This window comes from Hermetia illucens, chromosome 2, assembly GCF_905115235.1.
Source record: "Hermetia illucens chromosome 2, iHerIll2.2.curated.20191125, whole genome shotgun sequence".
In the NCBI taxonomy this organism is placed as follows: domain Eukaryota; kingdom Metazoa; phylum Arthropoda; class Insecta; order Diptera; family Stratiomyidae; genus Hermetia; species Hermetia illucens.
Window position 1 is genome coordinate 33,418,489 of NC_051850.1, and position 24,521 is coordinate 33,443,009.

Below are 24,521 nucleotides of genomic sequence, written 5' to 3' on the forward strand. Positions count from 1 at the left end.
CCTTCCACTTGCATTGACTTCGCCTCCACGCCATTCGTAGCCAACGTAGCTTATTTAAAATAAGGACAGGGATCACAATGGTTAAATTGTGCAACCTGGATGAAGTGGTGTTTCACAACTGGTGTTCGTTGTGATGGACGTGTCAACGCATGTCTCAAATTTAAAATTTGCCGGACTGTCGTCCACCCTCTTGCCCTCTATGGTTCTGAATAATGGCCGGCTATAAAAGATAATGAACGACGGCTTACGGTAATGGAGACTAAGATGTTGTGTTGGAAATGTGACCTAACATGCCTTAATCACATCCGAAATGAGGATATCCACGATCGCTATGGGGTGGCACTGATCGTGGAAAAATTACGAGAGAGGCATCTTCGATGGTATAGTCACGTAATTTGGGCTAACGAGAATTGACTTGCCAAAATTGGTCTGAACATCGAAGTCTATGTTATCGAAGAAGCTCATTACAGGGTCCACCAAGTCCTTGTTTTTCATTGCCCTCTCAATAGTCCTATTCCAGGCTATGTTCTTGTTTATGTACAAATATCCTGAGGAAACGTTGTCAATATTTCGGCTCAGCGGTTTTCTAGTTTCCATTTGTGGTTATGTTGAAGCCAGAGGGTTGCTATTCTGAAACTAAAGGGTTTATCAGCAGACATCCTATGAGCAGGCGACAGAGATGGTGGGATCGATTGAACTCTCTTTGAACATGATCAGAGCAAGTTTCGATTGGAGTATTTGCAGGTAATTGTCTTTGAAATTACCACCTCAATAAGCCTCTCAATTCAAACATACACGACCATGAATTTCTGCAAAAACGCCTGTAGTTAAAGCCACCACCAGCTGCTATCAAAACACTGAACTGATGAGTAATCCAAGCATTGCCGAACAACACGGCATCATTTTATACTCATGTAATAAAGCGATGACATCACCATCAGAAATTATTCGACTATGTAAGTGCACTGATTCAATACGCTCCGTATTTGAGTATGTTAGTCTCGTCAGTGGCAAGCCTGGTATTGGTCAGCTCAAGCACTACTCGCGAATCAGCAAACATGGCCTTATTGACAGAAGAGCCACGCTACAGATCACCTGGTCGAGTTTGTAAACAGCAAATGGTCGTAAATAACAAACACTGATCACAGTGGTAGCATTTCGCGATCTATTTATCCAGCAACTTCACACAGCCCAGGCCTGCGTCTACCAGTCTTACTTCAGGTTATTCGCCTCCTCCGTCACTCACGGGCTTTCTTTTCAATTGAAATTTTGTGTACTTGTATGATTTGCAGCTGCCTCTCGTTTGCTTACCAAATTTTAGCATGAATTACGCGGTTCGCAGTCCCACAAACGTTCATATCCATTGATCTAGTGATCCTCCGGAGCTTTGTTGGGAAAATAATAGAGAATTTTATTGAACCAAAAAGCGTATCGAATGCATACCGAGACTGGCCACAAAAAGATTCATTTTCTAATTTTAGATACTCACGTTTGCAAGACTCAATTGCCAGCGCTTATCATTAATCTGTTTAATTTGCTGGAAAGCGTGTTTCGCTTCTGCCGCTGCTGGTTTGTATCTTTTGTTCTTAAAAACAGTACGTTGTAATTGAATTTTGTGCGGTTCGGTTTTAGAGGTCATAGCATTGGATAAGAACCAGTTTCCGTGTTACAGTTTTTTCTCCATTGCACATTAGATCGGGGCTGTGTCAATTTGCGGCGACTGTTTCTGCTCTCCAGTGAGCCCGACAACTGGAAATCTTTCTGTAAACAAATCATATAAAATATATTCGGGCACTTGCAGAAAGGAAACATTGTAGCCTGCCCGACTCAGTGTGCACAGATTCAATCTGAAAGGCAGTAGCAGCAACGGCGGCAATAAAATTGCAGAATAATTGTAGCAATAAAAATAGATAGTCCATGTTGTGTGGAGTGTTGTGTTTTAGTGTGGTCCACATGCTGAAGCGTTTCCGAGTTTAGATCATTTGTAGCTTAAGTGGATTTTATATGGCTTCTAATGAATGAATAACGACCCTGTTAAATGCTGTAGAACTATCTTAAGATTTAGTAGGCTGGCAGGCGGCAAGTGGTATTTGGAGCGGGTCCTAGAGTTGTGTTTCAGGAAATAGAACCGACCAGCATTATCCCAAACTAGTTTTTGGGGGTTAGTAACGCTGTTGTATTGGAGTTTGTTTGGAAAGGAGCTATTTGTGTTCCAATAGATATCGATTCTCCAAATTGACTCTAAGTAGGAAGTAATTAAGAAAATTTTCTTTTGGAATTTTCCTTTCATGACTTCGCCTTGATGTTTTTTAGAAATACTTATCAGGCAGTCGCGCTCCGACATTGAACGTTTCAAGAGAACAAAATCTGACAAGAAAAAGTTTTCAGAATTGCTATTCTACGCGGCAACAGAGCACAATATGAATCATCAATTGATTCGGCGGAAACTTTTAAGTTAATCTCTTCAGTTCTGCTGAATTACTGCATATTTGCTGATTAATATTTTGATTGGCTGCACTACAACAAGGATTGAATCATGAATTTACATAGTAAACTTTGGACGAATTTTTCTATATTTATTTAGAGAGTCACAGTGACGAATAGCATATTTATGGTCAATCAATGAATTGACACTGCGACCCGCCAGCCTATGACGAAAATGAAAGTGAGGCACAAAGTGTCAGTCATACCCATGCGTCATTGCTTATTGTCAGTTCTTGGCGATGTGCATCAATTCCCTACGACTTTCCGAGAAGCCTGCACTCTTCCGCCACCATTCTGTGCCATGTAACTTTAGAGCGTTCCAGGCAGTCCTGCAGATTACTTACTGAGGAACCTATCCCCACACCTGGCAGTTAGGTATAAAATGCATATCCATCTAATGGGAAGGAGAAATTTGAGATCCGGTACAGATAACCGGCGGGAGTCGTCTGACTTGGTGACTGGATCGGGCTCCGTAATGGACAGCTTCACGTCGAAACCAGTCGTGGGGCGGTTCGACGTCTAGGCGCCACGACGACCAAGCCCACTTTAGCAAGTTCGCGTAGGCAGCGGATGAAGTGGACTGAAAAAATGAACCTCTTCATCATCCGCTCCTACTACGAAATATGGGCAGGGCGGGTACAACATCTTACCGTACCAGAGATTCGTCGAGCGTTTCCCCCAATTCGCGCACGTGACTGTGCAGCGAGTCGCAGACCAGTATCGCTTTATTACTCGCAGCGACACAATCCCGGCCGCCATCAGGGAGTGCGTTTGACTTGAGGTCATCGGGGAAACTGTTGACCGAGAGTCGATGGGGGCAGAGGCGGCAACATCAACAACACTACGCTGAACTGCAGGCAGCAGTTTCAGTATTCGCCGAAGCACTCTTCGCCACCGCCCAGCTTAGGTTTCCGCTGAGGTTTAGGACGAATTCTAAAGAGCGTATATAGATTTCTCGGATATGGATCCTTTGCATAGACCAGGTATTCCCAGGCTCTATGCATCTTCAGCAACTCCAGGAATTTTATCTCAAATCAATGATCAGATTTCATCCCGGCTGTGTGCTGATATGTCCTGCTGCAACTACAATCACTTGTGTATTGTGGTGCAGTTGTGGCTATCAGGATGCACGGCCAGAAGATTCGCTTTCGTGTTATTGCTTTGAGTGACCGAAGAGATCCACCATGGAAAAATCGTCTGGAACGCCGGCGGGACTCACTAAGGCAAGACATTGCTAGACTAATTCAGATCAGCACTGGCAATTTCACCAGACGGGTTAAGAATAAAGTGCAGAGGGTTTACTGGAACTATGCCATCCCCAGTGAGACACCCGTAATTGAAACTTTCTGTCATATGCAGTCGGTTACGACGGTATGGCAAAAGTCATTCCAGACGTCTCCAGAATGCAACATACGCAAGGAACCAGCGGCGCTTTTTCAGATCTCTAAACGAATTCCAACAAAGCGTCTAGACAGTGCAGTTTTCGGTAACGGAAACGAAAGAATACTGGGGTAGACTTGGGGGTTACCCGCCCAGCATGCTGATTGGATCACCGCCGAAGGCACCCGCCATGTCAATACGCCTGGCATGAATTTCGCGGATATTACCGAGGAGGAAATTCGACGAGACATAAACAACTCGAAGAACTGGAGGGGCCCAAGTCTGGATTGGGTGCAGAACTCCTGCTATAGGAAATTTACCAGCGTACACAGTCGGTTGGCACACAGTATAATAAATAAGGTCATGAGTCCGAGGAGCAGAAGGGCTGCCGAGTTGGTTCAAGGGGTTGCAAAGAGCAGCTCATTATCGACTCGGTAGTTGTAGGACAAGCAACTAGAGGCAAAAGAAACCTCTTTAGTTGCTATATCGATTATGCCAAGGCTTTTGATAGCGTCCCGCATACCTGGCTAATCGATATCCTACATCTGTATCGCATTGATCCGAAACTAATAAAATTTTTGGCGACAGTCATGGATGGATCTAATACCTCAGAGCCCAACCGTATACGGGGGGCATCTTCCAGGCGAATTCATTGAGTCCCTTTTGGTTTTGTATGGCACTGGACCCCCTTTCATGGCTACTGAATGAAACTAAAGAGCATGATTTTGCAATAAAATATGGCCTACGTGCTAAGTGCGAACTGACACACTTGATGTACTTAGATGACTGGTACTGACCACTATCTTAGAAGTCTATTGCGAATAATAGGGCATGTTCAGCCGTGTTATTCGGATGGAGTTTGGATTAGACAAATGTCGAATCCAAGTCATTCGCAAAGGTCATCACGAGCCGCATGCCGGACATAGCATTGGTGACCTCCACATCGAAGCTATGACCGACACAGACTTCTACAAGTACCTAGGAATTCCACAAGGAACCCATACCCGAGTTGGTGATCTGAAGGAAGCTCTGCTGTCTGAATTCCTACGACCTGTAAAGCTGGTGCTGAAATCGTACCTCTCGGGGAAGAATAAAATAAGCGAATATATTCACTAGCTTATGCATTCGGAATATTGCCGTGGACGACGACCGATCTGGAAAACGTCCAGCGGCGGATACGGACTACTATGTCCAAATTCCGAATGCATCATCCAAACTCAGCCGTGGAGCGGATGAACCTGCCTCGTGACATCGGAGGTAAGGGCGTGGTTGACGCGGCGGCACAACATCATCGCCAAGTCGACTCGCTATGCGCTTATTTTTACAGCAAAGAGCATGCGGCTGTCTGTAAAGAAGACTGTGGGCTGACTGCACTTAACTTGAAGGAGCGATCTTTCAATCCTCTGAGTGGGGTGAAGTCGGACCAAGAGCAGTTCGATGAATGGAAGTCGAACGCAATGCACGGTAAACACGTGAATTGTCTTTGGCAGCCATTTGTCGATTTGCATTTGCCAAACAGATGGCTGTGTGCTGCGGAGCTCTTTGCTGAGACGGAGGGGTGCATGTGCGCCATTCAGGACGGCGTGGTTGCCATCCGAGCTTATAAAAAGCTCATCATAAAAGAACGGGTGGAAAACGACTAGTGCAGAGTGTGTGGTTCGGCGTTAGAGACGTTGGACCATCTCATTTCTGACTGTACTGTTATGGCACTGGTGCAATACATCACTGTGGCACTTATGGCACTGGTGCAATACATCACCAGGTTATCCATTAAAACCTTGCATACAAGCATGGGCTGATCACGGGAACATGTCCGGTTTACCGATATGAACCGCACGCAGTACTTGATAGTTCTGCTTACAGCATGTATTGGGACCGGCAAATTTTGACTGATCGCCAGACCGCACATAACAAGCCTGACGTACTGTTAGTTAACAAGACGGGTCGCTCCGCGTATATAATTGATGTTGCTATCCCCCATAATAGCAACATCGAACATAAATACGTGAAGAAGAAGGTGAACTATGAGCCATTAGCTCAGGAAATCAAAGAAATTTGGGGTCTCGAGCGGGTGGTTGTAGTTCCCATAATATTCCCACTGCCACCAGTGAGATTTGGACCGCGCCCTTCCGTACGAAATCCTTGTGCTCTAACCACTCAGCTATCCGGACACAATAATAATGATAATACCAGAATATAGCCCCGGTTGAAAATACTCCAAGGCAACATCTCTGAGCTAATTCCTCAGGTCAAAGTTGGTGAACAAATAACTAACATATTAGAGACTGAAAAGGACCAGGTTGCAAGTAGGGAAATCTGACCAACGATGCTTTACGTACCTCCAAGGCATACCAAAAAAAGAAAATATTGCTCTACGCAGCTGAAAGGAGTTACCCGATGATCCTTTTCGGAGTCAAGTCCATAACCAGGCTGAACACATAACATTTATAGTTTACGTTTATCGAGGGTCATATCTGGAGAATAATTAGAAGCTGTATTCCCAACAAAAGACTGACGAATATTTATCCGTTAGTATGCGTACTTCAAATACAGGGTTAGCCATATGAAAGGGAAGCATTGTTACAACAAGCAATTTTTCCATTAAAAGTGCTATTTTTTCCGCGTTTTCTATCATTTGATCGATATTTCGGTTGATATAGCTACGATTTCACGTCATATATTGGCTTTCAATTGAGCTGGAGTCCTTTTCTTACTGAACTTCACCAGCAAGCGGCCAAAAGAAAGCTCCGAAAGAAGCGACCCGGGGAAAATTTCGGGTAGTTGTTCCTCAATTTTGAGACAAAAGGGGAAGAATCTGTAGTTTGGCAAACCCAAACAATGGACCAAGGTAGGCAACAAAAAACGACAGAAGGGAAAAGAGAAGATTCGTTCGGAAATAATCATAATTTCCGAGAAAGGAGATATGTCTGTGAATTGGCAAACCTGGGCGATAGTGTGAGCCGCATCAGACATACGCAGAAAGGGGATCTAATGTTGCAGCTAAACAAATCCAGGAGGAAAAGAGATGAGCAAGCAGAGGTGAAAGATCGAAAGCAAAAGATAGTAATCGAACGCGAGAATCAAGATGAAGTTACATCACGGGAGGATATCTAGGCGAAGGGAACAATTCAACCGGAATAGAAGAGAGTACGATAAAAAGAATGAAGAAGGCGTATGGAGGTACCAACCCGCTTGCTGATAGAATCTGGGGTTAAAGTGATTACCGCGGGCAAAGTAAGAAGAGGTTGGATCGTGAGACGACTTAGGGAGCAGATATCTCTAAAGAGATGCTCTAGATGCCTCGAATCGTTCAGTTTGCAGCAGCATGTACTAGTAAGCACGATAGCCCGAGGGAGACCTTATCAAAGAGTGCACTGGAAATCCACAATGCATGTTGTACAAAAAGTAAGGAGTGGACGATCGGCACATTGCAAGTGCTGGCTGGTGTCCGGCAATTAAGAGGGAGCTGAATCATAGGGCTAAATTAGGGTGCGAGGTCTATCAAACTATTCGTCAAATGTCGAACGTGGATATGACAGTTACCTACGGACCTTATCGAGATTACGATAATGCTACGTGGATGATAGACTTATCTGCAAAAGCAAGTCATACAATAAAAAATAGCATTCCCGAAAGCAGGCTTTGTAAAGTCAAAAGTCAACGGCGTCCACATCTACAGCTATTACGCCCCTCCTAGTGCCTAGCCTAGACGGTGTGATGTTATACGCTAGAGATAACAGCCCTAAAATTATTGCCGGCGATTTCAACGTGTGGACCTTGAACTGGGGAAGTCGAATGACGACCACTAGAGGCCTAATCCTGCTTGAAACTGCTGCCGACACAGAAGACTATGTCGATCGTCGATCTTACTTGACTCAGTACCTCATTGGCGAGAGGGACGATTCGACGAGTGAGTGAAAACTACATTCACAGAGACCACCAGGCCATCTTCCTCGACATCGGAAATGCAGGAGACAACAGTCAATTGCGCAACAAAAGTGGAAAAACTAGCATAGTTAGCTAGTCTCCAAAAGCTTTCGGCGGCATTAGAAGGAGGCCACGACCCGAAGGGAACGGCGCTGGAAAAGTTGAGTCTCCTCTAAGCGAGATGCGACTATACAATGCCGCGACGGAAACCAAACTACTGGTGGAACCAGAAAATCTTGCTGTTAAGATTATTGTGTCTGCGAGTATGCTTTGACATAGGAGCAGAGGGAAGTTAGAACATTGGCAGACAAAGAAATAATACCGTGATCATCGAAATAGCCTTTAGAAGGTCATACGGGAAAGTAACCGGAATTGCTAAAAGCAGCTGTACCTGGAAGCAAATACGAACTTTTGGCGCTCTGCTTGCAGGGATATAACGAACAAAATTCATAGGCAAAAATCAATCGCGATTCTTGTTCAAAATAATCGCACATCTTTTCCCATAACAGGAAGAAAGTGGACCTCAGCCAACGGTTGAATTTCGATCATCAAAATAACCGAGGAGTAACTACGAAAGATCCTTAAACGAATTGAAGATAACAATGCTCCAGGATTGGATGGGATGAAATGGCCCATAATGTTGGCTGCTGAATGAGGCCCGCGTTGTTGATGAGCACATTTGAATAGTGAATGATGGAAGGAGTATTTCACGCCCAGTGAAAGAGTAAAAGATTAATTAAGCTACCGAAGCCTCAAAAACCACGTAACGCACTTTCTTCATATCGCCCTATCTATCTTTCAGACACTATGGGGACGATATTGAAGAGGGTGATATACATTAGGCTGTTTCCGTTCGTCGAGCTAGCGGGTGGTCTATCGGAATGGCAGTATGGGCTACAGAGAGTGCTTTCTAAGGTCGACTCAGTTGTGAATGAGTACCTGAGTAAAATCAGGGTAATAATCTCGAGAGAGCGCAATGATGACCACATTGCCTTCTATAAGTTGCTGAAATCCTTTAGTGTCCCGCTACGGTCTTGAACAAAGTGCTCTAACACACTTCAAGGTCCAAATCCAATTGGATTGTTGCGCTAACGCTTATTATAGAATCGAGAATAGCCTTTGAAAGAAACGTTTTTGGTACAAGACTGATGTACGGTAGTAATTACGAAGCACCACGACGGCGTGAAACTACATCGAAATGAAACCATGCACACCTTCAAAGCATGGTTACAAAAGGTTAAACTGGACTTGGCGGAAGAAGAGACGGAGGCGGCCCCTATTACCAATTGGAGCGAAAGCAATACTGGCAAACTCCAGGTTGGCAAAATCGATCATTAGATACCTGAGGATAATAATTGATGCCAAGTTGAGCTTCAAGTAGCGCCGGGACTATGCACGAGGATAGGCAGCAAAGGCTAGTTCATCTATAGCAGCCTAACTTTGGAGGGCCAAAATCTAGTCACCGGCTACTTATCAGAGAGGTGGTGAAATCCATCGTGCTACATGCAGCTCCTGCTTTGGGAGGAACACTGGGCAAAACAATGAACTAGAGAAGGGTAAATGCGGCATAGCGGCCATTCACTGGGGGTGTGGGGCACATATAGGACAGTGCCCGGTGAGGCAGTGCGTGTCATCGCCGGAATGATCCCCTAGGATCTCCTAGGGGATGAAGCACACTGTTTCTACTAGAGAAGCAGGGCGAATCCGTCCCTTGGGACGATTGAAAGAGTGAGAAAGAGGGACTTAATCTCCCTCTCCCCTAATCGCCCTCAACGTATTTATTGGACCCCATAATCTAGTAGAGGTGATGCTTAGGTCGGAAACAGATTGGAGCGTGATAAACGTAACAATGCGATACATGAAAAGCTGCAGGAACTGAGATTTTATAGGCCGGAAAGTGCGGCGACGTGTAACTTAATTGTGCTAGTATAACCAGAGTCCTCCTCGCGAAGTAATACCCTCGGGGGATGGTTTTTGTGGGTAAGAATCCCATACACTACTGCAACCTGATACAGCATTTTTTTTAAATCTACACCTACATCCATAAAAAAATATTGAACTCCATACAACCCCATAAATAAAAGTGTGGTGGCGTTAAATCGGGTGAACTGGGTCTATATCGTAATTTTTTAATATCGGCCGCCCTGGGACCAAAAGTCACAAATTGATTGTTCGTCGAGCTGTGTGGTATGTGGCGCCATCTTGTTGTTATCATAGTTTATTAACTTCGCCAATTCACCAAATTGCAAGCACTAAGGAAGGGAGATACTGGCTCATGAAATACCGATATCTGTAAATAAATACAATAGGGATGTCCCTAATCAAAAAACAATATTTTCGTTTCGCCAAAAATTACGTTGGTTTTCAGCCATTACGATGCTTCATTTGGCATATTGAAGAATGGTTCGAGGGAGGAAGGAGAACATATGTAAGTCGTTGTTAGAGACTCGACTCAAAAGTGGCTAGTACCGCTTCGATATTTTCAGCTTTGTTTGTTGTCTGAATGAGTGGCTGGCATTATTACTCCTAATACAAGCAAAGCGTACAAAGGTTTTATGATATTATCATCTGGAGCACTTTTCACTTGCTAATAAAAGAGCTTTTTAGAATATACAAGTGAACATCGCGTTCTTTTGAAGTGAACGGTTCCATGGTATAAATATTCTTCGGCTGACACTTCCAAAGCAGTATGACATTAGCCAGCTTGACAGTTGATGCAAGGCGTCCACAGGGCATCCCCGTGAAAAATAACACGAATAAAGGCCTGGATTTGATTGCCAACATGGGAATGACTTAGCAGCAAAATTGGATTACACTCTAGAATCTTGGGAGATCACTTTACAGCACTGGCGCTGTAAGGCTACTTTTCAAAATTTCAAGGCTTCACATAAATATATCGATGAGACAAAAGACGCAATGGCTTACTATTATAGTAAAATCAGTGGCACATGTAAGCACGCAATTTTCGCCAGCGGAAAGGAGGAAATTAGGGTTGACATTTGTGACGGATAATAAAATCAGAAGGTTAAGTTCGCTTGGAGATTAAACATTCATCGTCAAATTGTGTCTTACTGCATCATCCTGCCGCTCCGGTAGCTTTGTGTGAATGAGAGTAGCCTACGTCGTTTATCTCCCCCAGTTCCGACTCTGCATGGGATACTGCAACCGTTCTGAAGTTGTATCCACAGTTTCAGAAAACCCATCAAAGCTTTCACCTGGTTGTCACGTTCTTTATCGAAACAAGCCTTGATCTTAGAAACAGTCACTCAGTACAGACTTCAGTCGATCCAGGAACGGGCAATACTACCAATCCCGTCAGGTCCATATTTTCCCTGATAGTGGATCGGGCTAATATCTCGAGCTGGAACAGGAAACCCTCCACTGAGACAGAGTTCCCTCATCCGTGAATTTAACATTCTAGCCGTTGGTATTACGAACAATCTTGTCATCAGATAAAACAAGACAGGATCAGGGAAGTGATCTTGAAAAGAAAGGTAGCTTTGAGTTAGATGTGACTGACATCGGCCCACTGGCCATCGCCTACGGCAAGGACATCACTAAAAAATGAATTTTGCCAGCCTCTCTTACGAAGGCAATGCATCACAATACCGATCCTCGTCAATAACGGAGAGGCAGAAGGAGTAACTGGCGAAGTTGGTTGACCAGCAGAGGGCCATTTAACATGGCCTTTGTCCAGACGTCCACCTCAATTATTGAGGAAAAAATTGATGTCACTTTTCGTCAAGTCAGGAATGAAGACTCAGTCATAAAAGTTTTTCAGGATAAATATTAGAACTTATTTTGGAACTCAGCGATACAGATTAGGATAAGCCAGAGATTTTGATTCATAGTTACAAAAGTAACATGCATTCTTGCACGTAAACTTCTGACTCAATGTCTTATTTGTAATCAAATTCCATTTGTTAGAGAGGAAAAACACTTCCGTAATTTTAGCAAATATGATTCATAAGAAGCTAACACATTCCGGGGAATTTGAAATTGCACCAAAGAAAGTCAGCTTATTGATAAACTGCATTTTCACGTATCTGACGATACAATATAATAATGTTTGTGATCCATTTGGTTAGGCCCCTTAATGCGCGTCAGTCAAGCCTACGCGCTATCGTTTATGGTTCGCTGAAATGCGCTTGAACTTCCCCCAGGACTTTCAGAAACGAGGCGGCGGACGTTATACTTAGAAAGCCGCAGACTTCCTACCATTGTCATTACGGTCTCCAAAACCATGTTTTCCCATGTCCGAGCAAGGTGTCATGTTGTCATTCAAATCACCCATAACGATCACAAAGTCACCTTTAGGAAGTATCTCTCGGACTGCATTCAGTTGTTCATAGAAAGCATTCTTCTCCTCTGCATCGGATATCTCCGCTGGTGCAAAACACTCATCCTGAGCCCTGCACCACTTGCGGATGGATTTCAACTGGAGTGATAACCTTCATAATATTCTACGGAGGTCTAACATGGACTAAACATTACCTCAAAAAAGTAAGTGTTCATAAAAAAGCTTCCGAGACCCATCAAATGATGCATCATACAGTTCAACAAGGATTATGTCAATCAGTATATTAGCAGATACAATGGCACTCAGCTCAAGAAGAGAACCCAGACCTTAGCACATCAAGTAACAAACAGCTACGATGATGCTTCGAAGAATCCTTTCCTTTAATCTTAAAACAGAGTTAAATCTTCTAACCTGTACAAAAAGATGCGATAGGATAAGGTTAAAATTCACAACAATTTGTGAGGCTGGTGATGTCGGTAAGTAAACGAAAAGGATACGTCAGGCAGGCGCTTTAAATGATAAAGTATCATCTACAGCTCTGCAACCAAATCATATCCTCAGATGGTGATCATATCATCACATGACATACGTGACACCATTGACGAAATAGAAGCAAAGCCTTGACGTTGCTTCGGTTCAAGAATCGAAAGATTGTAGCTCAGCCATTGTCCCGTTCACAAGCGGGGTCGGCTCGATGGAAAGGTGTTGAAATAAAAAAAAAAGATTTATCTTTTTTGGACTACAAAGTAATTTATTGAATAAATACCATATTTCGGGAGTCAGTTGTTCCATTCTTCAATGTTTTCCTTACTGGAGAAGAGAACAACTGATCACCAATATGCGGTATTTGTTTAGACAAATTTTATTGAAAGCAACCATAGAATACCAGACTAATTTTGAAAATATCACGATCCCTTCGAAGGAGCTTTCTGCTACAAAATTATGAGCAAAACGTAAACGGTCACGAGCCAGATTCTGAACACAATCAGGCAAATGTCCGAGCATATATGTTGGTCACTTAGCTAATTCCTATCATGCCAACTAATTATTAATCTATCTGCGAATCCCATTACAGACAGGAAGTAACATAGTTCCATTGGGTTTAAGGGGGGATTCCCCATAAATGCAAAAGGGGGGTGTATTTTTTTCTCAGCGACTAGTCTTGTGGGGTATCAAATGAAAAGTCTCGATTAGTACTTTCCGAAACCAGTATTAGTTTTGACATAGATTGCAAAGGGGAGGAGCGCGGGGGTCCGAAAATATGGTGGTCCATGCACTTGGTATATAGGCCTCGAAATACTCTCCATGCCGGTACCTGTTCAAACAAAGTTAATAATAGTATATTACCATATTTATTATAAATAAATTGACTGGGAACCCCCTTAAGTTTATCCTAGAATCATCAAGTTTTGCAGTAATAACGTTTATGGAGAACAATAATAACAAGTTTGGTGGAAATCGCACTATTATTAACGAAATTATAATAGGTCGAAATTGTCACTTCTATGCAAATTTATTGCTTTCTAAGCTTTGAATATATCTATCATTCTAAAGTAAATTGACAAGCTAAATGCAGAAGCATTACGAGCTGAGTACAAGTGGGGCAAATAACCATTTCCCATACAATCTCAAAAAGCCTCCCTACCGATCTTGGCATTAACACTTCCAGAAGTCTCAATTCATCTTACTTTTCCTCTAGCGGTTGATATCAACAATGACAGTTCTATATTTCACAAAATGAGTTCACTGAAGATATCCAAGGAATTCGCCTTTTTCTAACGTTCCAATAGTTGAGCATGAACCACCGAAAATTTAGTTAACTGTGAAAACGAATAGAAGAACATGCCAACAGTTTGATGAGTAGGTCATGCACTTCTATTGACGTAAATATTTTTAGAACCAGAAGAACCGAGAATGTAACCATCACATCATCTCCATAGTCAAAACACGTAAAATTCAAAAAAAGATACAAGTATCTTTCGGGTCATGGTCTATTACTCAAAAACTTAAAAAGCAAAGAAAATTAAACAGTCACGCTCGGTAAGCATACAAAAGCGCAAAGAACTGATCTCGTCTGCATGTTGAACTCCAAGAAATTCCATAGACTTTCAAGGTGCACAACGAGCTTCCTCCTACAACGAAGACACTGGTCCGTGGATTATGTTTTATTGGCTGCGCACAAAGCATACATTTTAACTAAAAAATGCACTTCAGTCGGTTCCTTGTGTGCATTGAAAAGTGAACAACCGGAATCTTCCGATTCTCTAATTCAATATTCACGGAGCACTCCGTTAATTTTAGGCTTCGGTGCATTGGCTTCCGTCTTTTAACGCCAACAAGTGCTCGGAACAAATAATAATGAACTTTTGTTATTACAATTGAACATATGAGGAAGGAACTGGAATAGTTTCTGAAGTTGTACGCTTTTCGGAAGTACGACAAAAACATGCATGAAGGCCAGGAAGTTGGTGGGGCCTAAAATTCTAACAAGGGCACTGTAGGGAACAATTCATTCTTAGTTACAATACTAACTAGTTTTCAAGACTAGATAGACAGATATCTTGGTACTATTGCAAACATTTTCAGGTGTTTATGGCGTTGGATATCATGAGACCAAAATTGCTAATATAATGAAGAAAATAAACAGCGCATAACAAACGAAACATGTTCACGGTTGCTTCTACCGAAGCTGCCTTCCAATCAAACATAGCCTTTCACATTGTGGGACATGAAGGGCCACGGGATCTTAAGTAAGTATATGCTGTATAGACATAAACCCACTATCCTTTGGGATACCTCTGCCGTTATCGGAGGGTATGGACCGAGGTGCATAGCTGTACAAAGCCTACAAAATGTTAGCGGAACTCCGGAGCCCCAGTAGTACCTTAAAGAGGTAGGTCGGCTGTCAAAACAAAAGTTGCCCGTGGACATTTCACGAGTAATCCCGTCAAAGACCAAAGATGAAAAATCTAAGCGCGGTATGGTTTTAAAGCATCAACATAACGAATTTATCGTCCTACCTGTCCTGCCAACAAGAGTGCCCAAAAGTTATGAAACGAGACTGATAGCGTCAGATGAACACAAATCGGAAATGCATCATCAATAATATGTCGTTGAAACTACATCCGACGGTATCAAAAGAGCTTTCGATGAAGGACATGAAAGTCCTGGGGGTTTAACGTGAGTACCCGTCGTGTAGGCATAATCCCACGGTCCTCTTCGGACACGGATTGATTTGAAGACCACAGTCAGAGTCCCGCCATGACTGGCACAGCGGTACTGGTTTATACTGAGTGCATGCTCAGCATTCATACCAGTGGATGCAAGGCCTATCTAACACCTCTGCCGCAATTAAGGGGTACGGAACCCAAGTTGTACAACGCAACTTCACGCTTGAGCTCCAAGAAACTCTGCCCGGAATGTAGGCATAACCACCTTGAAACTCCCACAAGGGGGCCAACCGCAAATAACCGGGCCGAGAACACATCCTCCAAGAGTTGTCGTGGAGCATATGCTCTCAGAAGGCCATCCTGGTTCCCATGGTACTAGATAACCTCCGGTGAGGCTTCGTGTCAAGAGCCACTTCAGATGAGTTCCTTGCAGAATCGGGTCTGATCACCCTCCTCGAGTACATGGGGAAGGCATCGGCGAAGTACAGAAAATTTTGTCCTCCCAAAACCAAAAATCTGAAACAGCCAATAAACTTCTGTATAAATATCTGGAGCCCGCAATTTAAAATTAGCGTGACTACTTATATTCTGTAGCCTTTATTCCGATTGGAGCCGGGTAGGGTTCTTTGGATCAGAGAAAAGCCTTCACTCCAGGCAAATCAGCAGCAGATCAGATTTTTTCCCGCGGCAAGCGATGAAAAAACTGTTTGAATATGGACATCTTTTCATCGACTTTAAGGCCACCTATAATAGCATAGCCAGGGTAAAACTGTACATCCCGCAGAAATCGCTAAGACTGACTAGACTGACCTTGACCAATGTGCGAGGCTGGATAAAAGCAGCAGCACTCTCGAGACCACTCGACATCAACGCCGATCTAAGACCAGGGGACGCCCTATCATGCGTCCTCTTTAACCTGGCCCTGAAAAAAGTGATCCGTGGTGCTGAGGTAAATGCGAGGGGTACGATCCTCTTTAAGTCCACCTAACTACTAGCATATGCTGACGATATCGCCAGATCGAGCAGGCGACGATCGGCGTGAGATCTTGGGCTACACATCAATGAAAGCAGACAAAATATATAGTGGCAACTTCACCACGAAAAACCAAACAACCAACAACATCAAACCGCACTGATCAAACGAGAAGAATAAAGACTGTAACTTTGAGACGGTTGATAATTTCTCCTATCTAGGGTCGAAAATCACAACTGATAACAGCTACGATGACGGAATCCGCGCACGGTTGTTAGTTGCCAACAGAGCCTATTTTAGCTTACAGAAACTGTTCCGCTCGAAACGTCTCACCATAGGGTTAAAGCTCTTACTGTACAATGATCTTGCGAGTCCTCCTCTTGTATTCCTCGGAGACTTGGGTTCTTAGCAAGAAAAATTGCGAACCCTTGGCTGCGTTCGAGAGAAGAATCCTCCGAAGAATTTTAGACCCCCTACATGAGGATAGACGATAGAGCTTTTAGCTTCGGGAGTGGGCTAAGCCAAATATTGAGATGGTATCCGACCTACCCGGCGCGGAACGGCCTTTGTGCTTGTTACGTACTGAGTATGTACGGAGTTCCCGGAGTTGTTGGCCAGAGAGATGAATCATTTTGACATCGGCTGTGTAGCACGCTTGAGTACCGGCTATTGTTTTGACTGTCCTAGACGGAAACTCCTGAAGTTGTTTTTTTAGTCGTTGAAGGGAAGACTTCCATATCTTCTTTTTCTCATTGTCTACCGTATCTATCCATTTGATTTGGACTTCCTGGGATGGACCGTAGGAGCTTAGATGGAGCACGCTCTGAATTCTCTCAAAGCAATTCTTCTTGATATATAAGCGGGCTTGAGATTGATCTACTCTTTTCCCATTGATCGAGAAGGTTGACTTGAATATGCAGTTTTGTATGGCGTCGATAAGATCGTTGTAAAAAATTTTGGGAGGGATTCAAGGTGCTTCATGCCTATTGTGACTATGGCACAAGTTTAATTTCCCTGGTTTGCAACGAGATGATTGAGTGGAAACTGTTGAAGATAAAATTTTCCAGTTTGTGCCAGGACCATGCAGTTTTTGTTGCGTTGGATAGAGTAATGTCTGGGACCGATCTTTGGGAAACATTGTTTCTGGCCCGAGACGTGAAGTTAAAGTTTCCATTGTCTAGGAAGTTAGATTCGGAATTACGAATGAGATCCAGCATGGCTTGCCATTTGAGTGAGATATAGGTGTCTTCATCGACCGAAGCTCTAGGGTTTAAATCAATGACTATGATGACATTGGACGTATCACTGGGAAAGTTAAGGAGGTCCAGGAAAGCAGTTTAATGGATTTCGCTTGCGCATACGTAATTTTGACCGCGGAGGATACCCTATTAACGATGTCTGGTTCGGAAGTAGAGAGCAGAATGCTTCTGATCATGCCAAAACGGTAGAGTATAGTTTGTTGGATCAACGATGGGTTCAATGCGTCCATTTAACTTGAAATACTTACTCGTGTCCATGAACTATATTGGCAGTGAATGGACAATCTTGCGTCCCTTTTTGTTTAACCATTCGACTAAAACGAGGTATGACGCACTGGAAAAGGACGGAATGTACAGGATTAATCCTAGCTGGGAAGGTGGGGTGTGTTAGGTAGCTGCAAGCCTTGGTCAACACCTGTCTGCATCGTATCATCGGAGTAAGTTGGCCCAATACAATTAGAAAACGAGGAATTTGGTCGGAGCACTGGCTAGCACCCGTACGTAATGTAATCGGAAGGCAGAAATGGCCATGGGTAGGTCACAAATTAAGGAGGGCGACAGTTATATTACTGGCTGCACCATGAGTTGCCCCAAGAGCACTCGGCGCAGAACAATAGAGGAGGAGCACGGACGTCTCGGAAAGTCCTGAGGGCTGATGAAGCGCATTTCAGTGAACCACGAACGTTGGCTGGTATGTGTGGCTGAAGCGCTATATATAGCAACCATATATATAAGAATGGTCTGATCACCGAAGTCGTGAAAAATGATCAAAAGATCGGCCGAAGCAAAAATGGGTTGATACGTTAAATAAAGATTTGAGAACCTCCGGACTCCAACCAGATCAAACGTATGACCGAGGAAAATGGTACAAGATGAGCCGACCTCGCTTCATTGGATGTACTATTACAGTGTATATCCAAAACAGTATTTTCGGGGTACGGCCCTATATCCGCAACTAATTGGCGAGGGACTGGGCTAATTAGGAAGAAACTCTCTCACATTTTCCCTGACCCAAGAGCCGCTCGTTGACAAATCTCCCATTTGTCAAACAAGTAGTGACTGACGAAACGGGTTTGTCTGGATCCGGTGTTTATAGAGAACGTTTTTTAGCGTTTACCTGACGCCGAACGAGACGATGCCGGACATTCGGCGCCAGCTTGATGCTCTGGAGGACGCGGTTTCGAGCAACGGATGGACGAATCCTGGTAGGCGGTGATTTTAATGCCAGGGCTCTTGAATGGGGCATGCCTCAGTCAGACTCCAGAGGGAAACGGATTCTGGAAATGGCGGCGAGAACCGGGCTCATAGTTTTAAACACCGGATCCACGCCAACGTTTCGGCGCCCAGGTTGTGAAGGGAGCATTCCTGATATCAGTTTTGCGTCGGAATCTCTGGCATCATCGGTTGATGGGTGGCGAGTCCTAGAAGACTTCTCGACAAGTGATAACGAGTACATCGCGTTCGAAGTGGTTGACGCTACTTGCGGGCGAGCGCCAACTCGACGCTCCCCCTGCGTGTGGAATGTCGCGAAGATCAACATCGGGAACCCTGCATACTAAGTACCGACCAGATGGACCGCATTGTGCGGGCATTGTTCCCCAGACACCCTATACAGGTTGATGTAGATAGCGCCGGAAGCTTCGAGGATTGCCCCCTTTTCACAATGAGAAAGCTCGAAGCGGTTCTCACTATGAAAAACAAGAAAGCGCCAGGCCCTGATGGCATCTCGGCGGAAGTTTACAAACTGGTGTTCCGCCAACGACCAGAATTGCTGCTTGAAACGTTCAACGCTTGCTTGAAGGAGGGCATTTTTCTTTATCACTGGACTTATCCCCAAGGCAGTTCGGGTTCAGAACAGTTAGATGCTATTATGGATGTCGTAGATGCGGTTCATCGAGCCGAGGTACACAGTCGCCGATCTCGACGGATAGTGCTCCTCATAACGCTTGATGTCAGAAATGCCTTCAATTCTGCAAGATGGACGGATATGTTAGGCACATTAAAAAACTTATTTCACGTGTCAAGCTGAAAGACCGCTCCCTACTGTATGAGGCGCTAAAGGGCCAAAGGAGGATGAAAATCACGTCCGGAGTAGCGCAGGGATCCATCCTAGGGCCAGACCTCTGGAACGCTTCTTATGATAAGATTACTCGGTATGCCCGAAGGGTCGCGCCTGGTCGGTTATGCAGACGACGTTGCGGCACTTGTTACCGGACGCACTGTTGAATAGGTGCAAAGCAGACTTGGCATATTGATGCGACGGGTAAGCGGATGGATGACTGCTCACGGTTTCAGCCTTGCGCTGGAGAAAAAAAATTAGTCATCTTGACTAGAAGGAGAATTCCGGCCCTGCGTCCCCTATCGATCGGCGAGTTGACTATAGAGTCAAAACCAGCGATTAAATACTTTGGTTTAATGCTCGACTCGAAGAAGAGCTTCTTCGAGTAAATCAAGGCAGCAGCAGACAGGACTGCAGCTGAAGCCGCGGCCTTGAGTCGGCTAATCGTGAATGTCGGGGCCCTACATCTACTAGGAGACATCTCCTTATGGGAGCAACGCAGTCGGTTCTGCTCTATGACGCGGAGGTATGGGCTGATGCCCTTGACAATGAGGTGCGTCGTAAGATCCTTGCTCAAGTCGAGAGGCGGGTAGCTTTGCGAGTGGCGTCTGCTTATCACACCGTCTCCGAACCGTCTGTGATGGTAATCGCGAGAGTGATCCCCGTTGCCTTCCTTGCCAAGGAGCCCTAAGCTTAAGAACGTCAACGCAACCTTACCGAGTGGCAACTTTCTTGGCAAAATGAACCAAGAGCAGATGGACTACGGGGCTCATCGGCAAATTAGACCCGTGATTGCACCGAACGCATGGTGAGATTGATTACTTCCTTACCCAACTTCTAAGTGGGCGTAGAGGTTTCCTGTCTTACCTGCACAGACTTGGGAAGGCGCGATCTCCTGATTGTGTGTTCTGCAATGGAGTGGCAGATGACGCTGAACAAGGTGGAACGGCTTTCGTCAGCAGCTTTATGCAGACACAGGGGAGCTCTCTCCAGACAACATTGTCAGAGAGATGCTGAAGAGCGCTGGCAGCTGGAATCGTATTGCGCATTGTGTTCGGGTTCTTCTTATTGCGAAGAACATTGAACTCGACCAGCGAAGGGATAGGACGCTAAGGAGTTCCCTGAAGTGATAACTCCTTGCTCCCCTCCCCTCCCGTTGCTGAAAGGAATTCCCTGACTTGAAGGCTCCCAAAGACGGGAGAGCGGGAGGGCTAGCCCGAATTAATGTGTTAAATGGTTCCAGGGTAGTTCTTTGATGACAGGGAGGTGTTTAGTTGGTTGTCCGACAGCGTGCTGTTGCCAGAGTCCAACGTAAACGCATTCACCTACCCTTCTCCCGAAAAAAGGAAGAATTCAGAATATTTTTGAAATCACGTCAACGCCAAATCAGTCAAGGATACAAAAATAACTGAATTCGCAATCAATGAAATCGCCTGAAGAATTCCATGACCCACATTGACTAAAAATAAAAAAGGCTCAAGCACTTACCAAAACTTTCGCAAAACGTCGATCCAATTCGCTAGGATCAGGCATTGGCTGGGCCGATCTGCTCCGCACGCTCGCCTGCCGTACATGATTGTTCTGCTTCCACAGGATCGAGTTCTGTGGCGACAGTGGCGATTGCCCGCTGCCCCGTTGCAGGCCGCTCGTCAGGATGGATCCATTCTCGTCGGACACGGAATCCCCTGCCGCCGTGCCGAGCGGACGCGATCGTGCTACCCCCATTTTATTGCTGCCGGCGGCGACGGCGTCACCGGGACGCAGGGCACGGCGGCAGCAAAGGGTGCAACTTAGCAGTTGCTCGTGCAGGAGGCCGAAGAGCTCCAGTCCAAAGATGTTCTCCGGCAGAGCGGACCGGAACGAGTTGAACGACCACGTTTCCCTGTTGCGAAACAGACTGAGAGATTGGACTGGTTACGGCGGGGGTGAAACGGGGGCTGCCGCGGATGCTGGCGACAGGGATGCTGGTCTTCAGAAGAAGCGAACGGGGGACCCTTGAGGGTATCAGTTTGGAGTCGATATCCTTCGCGTGACGGATCAAAACTGCAATTTTCCTAGCACTTCTTGCACAACTCTCACGAAAGTTCGGGCAGTCGCCGACCTGCCGCACTTGAAAAACAAAAAGGTCGTGACTGTCGCGGACGAACTGAAACAATTTCTGCGCCGGGCTCAAGCCGAAAGCATCGAGCGTATTCCACGAATTGGACGCCGAAAGGACAATTTCGAACCGCACGGTAGACGCAGTAACACACAATTTCGAGACAATTTTCCAACAAGCTGCGAAACGCTCCTTTTTGTTCACTCTGACCGCAATACAACTGACATCCCGTCGTCCTGTCAACTGTCACAAAATGGGAAGGACCCGGTCGCCGGTCACGTTCGAAAGTCCACGACAACTTCCGCTTGCATCCGACGTCGCGGGGCTGCTGCTGTGTGCGTGCGCGCGGTCATCAAATCTCCGTGGAAATCCTTTCAGGCGAGACCGAGACGCCACCTAATTGCGGGCACGCGCCAGAGTGGGACGCAAGAACAACAAAGCGACGGAATGATGCATTCCGCGCCCGTCGCCGGAGACGAGTGCAATCGACTTCTTGTCAAGCTGCAACGAGGGGGCGTGCGACTGTCTCTTTCGCGCGAGGCACCCTTTCAGGCCGTTTGCAGGCGAGGAGTTCGACAACTTTTGACGAATTTCCGATTAGGATTCGAATTTCCAGCAAAACTAGGCTCGGATGGCGGCCACAGACTCGGTTCCTCCTCAACTGCAGACTTTCGCGGACGAGCTCGTTATATTCCACAACACACAAAAGGGACACAAACAGAACTGGAAGCGGAACGAAAAAATGCAACAGGTTTTCCGCGTTTTTTCACTGGACTTTCAGGGGACGTTTCCGGGGGATGTTCTGCAGAAATGGGGGAATCCTCGGGCACAGCGAAAATAAATAAAATCCAAAAGCAATTGCGGGGACACGAGCACAGTCGACAAAACAGTTAGTAGCGACGCGACGTAAACACGGGCGGCGCGAAATACGACACTCCCAACCTCAGTACATCATAAACTCGACTGAACTCCGAATTCCATGGAAAAACTCATGAAGTGTTTTGTGCAATTGTCCTCCAACCTACCGTCGCGCCATCTTTCCAGCCAGCGGCCATCCGACACTTTCCGAATGTATTCGCCTCTCTACCACGAAGAAGACACCCAACCGCTTTGACATTCCGTTTGACAGTCAATCTGACACTTCGTACCACGAGAGTTTTTCCACTCGACCCGCGAACATCTGATCGCAGTACGGAGCGATTTTTCCTGGAATGTCATCGAATTTTAAATACATTTTTCACTCGGACAACTGAATGGAAACGGCAAATTGTCGTCGGGGACTCGATGCTTCAGTTCGCATTTGCAATTGTTACTGTCTGGCTGGTTTTCAAGTTTACTGGTTACGCCATGATGAAGGGTGAGACGAAGAGCGCGCCCGAAAAGGGTTCAACCGGGACAAACTCAAACAACTCCAGCAAGCAGAAAACGGGATCTCCACAGAAGTCAAGTAGCGGAAACGCTATCTCGATTTTATGTCGACGCATGGCGGGTTCGAACTGGGATAACGCTCCCGAAGCCAACAAAAAACCAACCGCCACCGACCAAGACGAGAAACCACAAAACAAAAGGAAAAAGGACAAACCGAAGAGATCGGCGAAATGGACCAAGTTTGTAGCGATGGATTGCGAAATGGTCGGCATCGGACCGAACGGTCAGGACGATATGCTGGCGCGGGTGTCCATAGTCAACCAAAACGGCGAAGTGCTCATGGATAAGTACGTCCAAGCGCAAGAGGAGGTGGTCGACTACCGGACAAAAGTGAGCGGCATTCGTCCTCATAACATGGAGAACGGCGAGGAGTTCGAGAAGGTGCAACAGGAGGTGAAGCAGATGCTGCGCGACAAAGTGCTTGTCGGCCACTCGGTGAAGAACGACCTGGCCGTCCTGCGAATCAAGCATCCGTACCAACACATCCGGGACACAGCTAAGTACCGGCCGCTCGCTAAGCTTGTGTCGAACGGAGCCACTCCGAGCCTGAAGCGGTTGGCCAAGGCGATACTGGGAATGGACATTCAAGGCGGCGAGCACAGTTCCGTGGAGGACGCGCGCGCCTGCATGCAGGTCTATGTACGTTTTAGTGCAGAATGGGAGCGGTACCTGCAGAAACTCATCCACCACCGAACGCACCATGGCCGGCGTAGGAGCTAGTTGTTCATGATCATTGAATTTTTCTTTCTTCACTTCACTCTCTACTGTTTTAGCTTACGATATTGATGTTACGAGATATTATGAGGATTATCTTTTGTAATAAAAATAGATTTTTATTGATCTTATGCGTTGGATTTTTTTTAAAATTAGTCGTTTTATGAGCATAGTTCTGTGGCGAGTCTAAAATTTACTTCAGATTCGTCCGTCTTGTCGCCTTCTATGGTTCTGAGTGTTGACCGACTATAAAAGATGGTAACCGTAGACACGGTAATAGAGGCGAAGATGATGCGTTAGACCTGTGGCGTAACACACCTTGATCACATGCAATATGAGGATATCCCCGATCGATCTGGGGTTGCACCCGTGGAGAAAGTTCCAGAGAAGCGTCTCCGATGGTATGGTCACGTAATTCACTGTAGGAAGAATTCACTTGCCAAGGTGGTTCCGAACATCGAAGTCGTTGAAAAACAACCAAAAGGCCGGCTGAAGCAACGGTGACTTGATTCCTCGGATGGTGATCTCAAACCCTCGCGACTGCATCCAAATAGGCCTTTAACAGAACAAAATGGCGCGCCCGATCAAGACGAGCCGATCCCGCTTTTGAACGGGACAATGGCTAAAGAAAAATTAAAAATAATAATAATAATAATCGTTGGCACAACAATCCATATTGGATCAGGGGCTTAAAGTGTGTTGTTCAAGACCGTAACGATACAGTACAGA

The 24,521-nt window shown here is 45.4% G+C and overlaps 2 protein-coding genes across 2 annotated transcripts in view; one reads left to right on the forward strand and one right to left on the reverse strand.

The window, feature by feature from the left end:
- LOC119647494 (formin-like protein) overlaps window positions 1–22,723 on the reverse strand; it is a 183,217-nt gene extending 160,494 nt beyond the window's left edge. Inside the window, exon 1 of the mRNA XM_038048452.1 lies at window positions 21,041–22,723. Coding sequence (XP_037904380.1) covers window positions 21,041–21,277 — 237 coding nt within the window. The 5' untranslated portion in view covers window positions 21,278–22,723. The remainder of the gene's footprint in view (window positions 1–21,040) is intronic.
- Window positions 22,724–22,772: 49 nt separating this feature from the next.
- On the forward strand, window positions 22,773–23,923 carry LOC119647495 (RNA exonuclease 4). The gene has a single exon (XM_038048453.1). The coding sequence runs from the start codon at window positions 22,935–22,937 to the stop codon at window positions 23,796–23,798; it is 864 nt and encodes a 287-aa protein (XP_037904381.1). The 5' UTR covers window positions 22,773–22,934; the 3' UTR covers window positions 23,799–23,923.
- The last annotated feature ends 598 nt before the right edge of the window (window positions 23,924–24,521 follow it).